The following is a 6,000-nucleotide window of genomic DNA, read 5'->3' as shown; positions in this document are numbered from 1 at the left end:
TAATTTCTTGATGGATTTCAATATCAAGAGTTTATTTGCTTGATTTAAATATTTCATGCATTTAAAGCACAAGGGGAGATTTTGTGGATTATATCGATAATTTGGAGCTTTTGGATCATTAATAGTGGATCTGAGCAATGAAGAAAAATTCCGAGCATAAAAACTGCGTCTAGATGTTGATAATGTTTATAAAAAAAGAAAAACCAATAATAAACTAACAACACAAATTATTTTTCAGATTTATAAAAAATATATAGATTAAAATTGAACAACTATGAGTACAAAAACTTCAGTAGAATAAAATCTAAAGTATTGAGATCAAAATAACATTTTAATGATTAAATTTTCATTTTAATTGTTTTACTTTGAGCTTTGTTTAATTTTAGTATTTGTATTTTTAAATTCTTAATTTTAGTCCATGAACTTTTATAAATTTAGTCTCTATCGTTGTTTATTGTTTTTTTCTAAAAACTTTTTGTTATTATTTAATTTTGGAAAGATACTCACATGAGAAAAATATTATTATTTAACCCTATTTTATTAAAAATCAAAGAAATAAATTTGAGATTTAAGGTATATGAATTAAAATTGAATAAATCGATCAAAATTATAATTGACGGATGAATTGTAAATCTGACTTCTATAGTTTAGATTATTGGATGAAAGTTAAAATTTTATCCCTACTATTCATAATTAAAATTTAACATGATAGGAACTAAATTTCAATTTTCTCGATGAAAATTTTAATTTAACCCATTTTTAACCCCCACGAAATTGTAATTTCCACGTGGGTGGTTGAGTCTAGGGTCGCCAATAAGCAACAAATCTCAGCCACTGAGAAATCCAAAAACCTTATCTCCACTTTCCCAATGCATCACCTCAAAATAAATATTTATATATATTTTGAAAAAAAATTAAAATAAGAGTTTTCAAATTAAAAAATTGAAACAATAAACGCGACGATTGACCGCGGTTTCAACGACGACGACCTAATCCCCTTCCAAGAATGGTTCATTTGCTTCCAAATCCCCTCCGAGTTTCGCCGCATCTCCGCTCAGAGCCACCGCGCACGGCGGTTCTGGCGAGAGTGAATTCCGGCACCGGCGGCTGTGCGATCTGGAGAAATGGAGGAATTAAGGTGAGATCGGCGGTTGTTTTGCGGTGTAGTAGTGATTATTCGAGTCCGACGACGGCGGAGGAATCGATCGGAATGTTGGAAGAAATTAATGAAAATGAGTATTTGGCGAGAGAATTTGGATGGAATGTGAGAAAATTGATTGAAGAAGAAGATGATTTGAGAGCGGTTGCAAGAATTCAAGCCGAAGCTTTTCATGAACCTGTTCTTCTTTTCAACGATTTTTTCTTCCAATTTTTCCAGGTTTTTCCCCCTTTTCTCATTTTCTTGGTTTTTTTATATATATAATCTTTTAATTTCTTCTTTAAATCTTTCTAAGAACTTTTCAATTTAGCCTCATTGTATTAGAAGTTTTAAAATTAATGTAAAAGAGTTATGAAATGAAATTTTAAAATTAATCAAATTCAATTAATTATAATTCTTTTAATTTAGTAGATAAAAATTATCCGTGAAAGTAATTATTTAGTAAAAATTGCGATTAAAAATGTAAATCTTGGAAATTTGGGATCTAATTAAAATAATATTTAAATCTATAAAGTAAAATTGTAACGTTTTGAATTATAAATATTAAATTAAAATCAAACTAAAAAATTGAAGGTCTAAAATTGTAATATTTTAAAATTTAAGACAAAATAAAAACTAGACTCTAATAAGGACCAAGAATGAATGTTTTTTTCCAAGTTTTTAATTAAGTCTTTATCTTGAGAAAATATGCTAAAATTTGATAAGAATGAAATTTTTTAATTTAAAATTTCCAATTTAGCCTCCTTGTAATAAAAGTTTTTAATCAAGTTATTTTTGTTTTAAAAGTTAAATTTTGATAAGAAATGAATAATCATGATTAAAATAAGTATAACTCAATTAGTAGTTTGTATTATCCATCTCGAAATTAGTAGTTTGTATTATCCATCTCGAGGTCAAATTTTCGATTCCTCCCATCTATATATTTTTTTAAAAAAGAAAAATATAAGAAAATATGAATCAAGCAAAAATTGAGTTTCATGATTCAAGTAGCATTTTGATTAATATATATATAGGAATAGAGTAGTAATTTAGAAAAAAATTAGATACCATTTGGTATATTTTTATTCAAATTATTTGGTTAATTCTTGAATTGTTTCCTTCTCTTTTGTCATGGTATAAATTCTGCAAAAGTTATTTTAAATTTGGATTAAACTAATTTTAAAATTCCTCATAGCATCAGCTTAATTGAGTTTAATTTAAGAATTTCAATTTGAGTTATATTTTAATAGTGATTGAACATTATCCTTGTAAAAGGGAAAAAAAAAACGAGTTTTTTCTTTTGTAATTTTTAACGCTGAAGAAAATGTAATTTGTATTCTTCAAATAATTTACAAAAATCACATTGAAAAAATATGTAGTTTTCTTACAGGCAGAAGTGCTTTCAGCGCTGATTTACCGATTGAAAAATTATCCTCCAGACAGGTAATTTTTTTTATAATAATTTTATCATATCAACAAGGTTTAAAATATCGATGTTGACAAAAATATTAAAATTTCAATTTTATGAAAAATTCGAAAAAATATAGATGACATGTTGATTCAATATATATTTTTGCAAAAATTATTAAAAAATTTAAAAAATAAATTTATATTAGTAAATAAACATTTTATGACTTTCAACAAGTTAACCTATCTATTATTTATATTAGATATTTTGATGCTAATTTTTTTGTGCTTCGTAGATTTTTCTATGATATAATTAAAATATCGATTTACCTCTCATATCGATATCGAAATAATAAATACGTGGAAATATCGATGAAAATATCGACATGTCAATAAAAATTTAATATTATGCATATGAGTATGCCAAATTTTCGATGCTGATGAATATTTTTCAAAATATAATTAAAATAAAACTTAAAAAAATTAAATTAATACATTTTTACACCTTTTTTAAAGAATTAATACATTTTACACTTTTAAGTTAAAATACTTATTATTTATATTACTCACACAAGTTACATTTTATTTTATTTTTCTTATTTTACTTTAATTAATTATTAATCTTGAATTTAAAGTTTTGATTTTCCATTTTTAAAGAATTTTATTTTATTTTAAAGGGGAATTTTATTGTAAAGAATTTTCCTTTAAAATTTTTAATAATAGAATTTTATTTTAAAGAATTATTTTACATTTTTTCAAATAATTTTGTCTTATTGATTCTTGAACTTTCATTTTAGGTTTATTGCATCACTAATCTATATGAAATTAAATTTCTATCTTTAAATGTGAAATTAAGTGTATGATCTTTAAAAAAGGTTAACAAGTTTCTAGATTCACAGACCTAATAAGTTCTTAGAATTTAATAATATTTAATACATCTTTCATCTAACAAGTTTTTGTCCCATTAGATAATTTCGAAATTGATGAATTTATTAGAGATAAAACTAAACGGTAAAAGTTTTGATAGATGCAAATTTTTAATTTTATATCCGATATATCTAATTTTTTTTTTTTTTCTAATAATCGAATAGTTCGGAAACTTTTTAGAAAAAATATTGAAAAATATAACGATCAATTAGGCACATTTAGGGTTGAAAAAGATTTTTTAATATAAAATTAAGACGCATCCGATATATCTTAAAAATAATAAAGGTATAATTTTATTTTGATTTTAAGAAAATTTTTAAAATAGAAAAATAAGAGATACTATTTACACAAAATAGTAAACTGTAATATTCTTTGATCGAAATTTTTTGTGATTTCTTTATACAATATTTTGAAGTAGGTAATAAATTGAAATGGTTGGTTTTTATGAAAGGTATGCTTGTTTGGTGGCGGAGCCGGAAAGTGAAAGTTGTAAAGATGAATACAATTTTGTGGGAGTGGTGGACGTGACGGTGGCCGGAGATTTGAAAGTAAAGCGTCTCCTTCCCGCCGGCGAAAAGGAATATCTCTTTGTAACTGGAATCGCCGTCGCACAAACTGCCAGGTTTTTACATTTTCCAATTACTTAATTTACTTCCCATCCTACTACTTTTTCCCTTTGTTTCAATTCGGTTTGAACCTAAGAACGGGATCAAATCAGTTGGTTTCACTCAACTCAACCCAATCCTTATCGTTCAGGTTGGGTTAGTCGAGTTTTGCAAGTTGTCGGATTCGTTGAATACCCCTATTTTAAATTTATCCAAGTCATCTTTAAATGGTTAAAAAACTACTCTTTATTTTGTATTTTTTTTACATTGTTTTTAGACCTTAATACACTAAGTAAAACAAATTAATGAAAATCTCATCCATTGTCATGTAAATAACACACTAGTTTTAAATTACAAATTTAGTATTTAAACTTTCCTATTTGATTTTATTAGAATCCTAAATATGAACAAAATGTTCACTAGATTTATAAATTTTATCTCGTGTCTAATAGGTACTTAGATTTAAAAAATATTTAATAGGTCACGTAATTTTTAATTTTGTTAGGAGTTTCTAATTAAAATCAATGAAAATTAAAAATAATAAGAATTGATATTAAAAAATGTGGTACGAGTCTCTTTTTTATATCTTTAGTTTATATAAATATATAGTGGATATAACAATGTTATTATACACACATATCCAACGTAATATACAACAATATATTGTTGAATATTGTTGCTGGATATGTGTATATAATAACAAATACAACAACACAAGTGTAGACATATGAGAATGCAACATCTAGTACAAACCAAGATATACACTCATTATCTTATAAATATGTGTATATAATCAAATTATAGACATGAAATAATTGAAGGTTAATTAAGAGACTTATTAAATATTCTTAAGCACAAAATTGAAAGTTTACCGACCTATTTCCTACGAATATAAAAATTTAAGGAGTAAATTTGTAAGGTAATAAATTTCAAAATTCCAACCCAAACTTTTGAACCATATGATCCAAATTAAAATAAGATCGTTGGTCTAAATTCACTTTAGATCAAATACTAAAAAATATTGCTTACATGGCAAAAATCAATAAACAATATGTACATTAATTGCTAATCTAAATACTATAATTATAGTTTAAATCAATATCAAAGTTTTTATTTATTTTAGGTACACGAAAAATTTGAACTTTGGAGCTATGCTTTCTTTGACAGTTAATTTTTCTTTGTTACTAAAATTTGTTGGTTTTATTTAGTATTTTTTTATTATTAATATTTGTATTTATGTTGTTTATATTATTTACGTTTTTTACCTTATGATCTATAGGAGAGATGCCTCTAAATCTATTATGTGATATTTTCTCTACCTTTACATTGATTCTCTACTGTTATGATTTATGTTTAATTTTATTTGTCAATTTCATAACAACGTTCTTAATTATTTTGACATTTTACTTACACAGAAGACGTAAAGTAGCAACGGCACTATTGAAGGGGTGTGACATGCTTGGTAAGGTTTGGGGATTCAAGTTTTTGGCATTAAGTGCATATGAAGATGATTATGGGGCTCGTAACTTGTATAGTAAAGCAGGCTATCAAGTTTACTATGTTGACCCTCTTTGGAAATCTACTTGGATTGGAAGAAAACGTTGTGTTACTATGATTAAAAAGCTCTAGTTTCATTTTTCCTTAACTTTGCTTTTAAATATCTATTCACAACCCAATTCAAGTCTAGCTCAAGTATATTGATCATGATCATAGACAAAACGCACTATCGTTAGAGTCTAAACACACAATCATAATGTGTATAGCAAAATAGGGTATTGAAATTTCTTTCTATGTCAAACTGTACCTCTTAGCATATGAGACACCATAATACATCTCAAAAAGTAGATGACTCGATTCATTACATCTCTTAAGGAAAAATTAATGGAAGATTTTATTGATGGAATCATTTCTAATTCAAGGTGA

The 6,000-nt window shown here is 25.5% G+C and overlaps 1 protein-coding gene across 1 annotated transcript; it reads left to right on the top strand.

Moving 5' to 3' along the window:
• Window positions 1-851: 851 nt before the first annotated feature.
• Window positions 852-5,722, top strand: LOC120085320 (Acyl-CoA N-acyltransferases (NAT) superfamily protein). The gene is made up of 4 exons (XM_039041251.2): window positions 852-1,378; window positions 2,529-2,581; window positions 3,924-4,094; window positions 5,493-5,722. The coding sequence occupies exons 1-4, from the start codon at window positions 1,007-1,009 to the stop codon at window positions 5,704-5,706; spliced, it is 810 nt and encodes a 269-aa protein (XP_038897179.1). The 5' UTR covers window positions 852-1,006; the 3' UTR covers window positions 5,707-5,722.
• Window positions 5,723-6,000: the final 278 nt, after the last annotated feature.

This window comes from Benincasa hispida, chromosome 9 (genome assembly GCF_027475165.1).
Source record: "Benincasa hispida cultivar pf3 chromosome 9, pf3_genome.v1.1, whole genome shotgun sequence".
NCBI lineage: Eukaryota > Viridiplantae > Streptophyta > Magnoliopsida > Cucurbitales > Cucurbitaceae > Benincasa > Benincasa hispida.
This window is presented reverse-complemented; position numbering and strand designations above follow the sequence as displayed.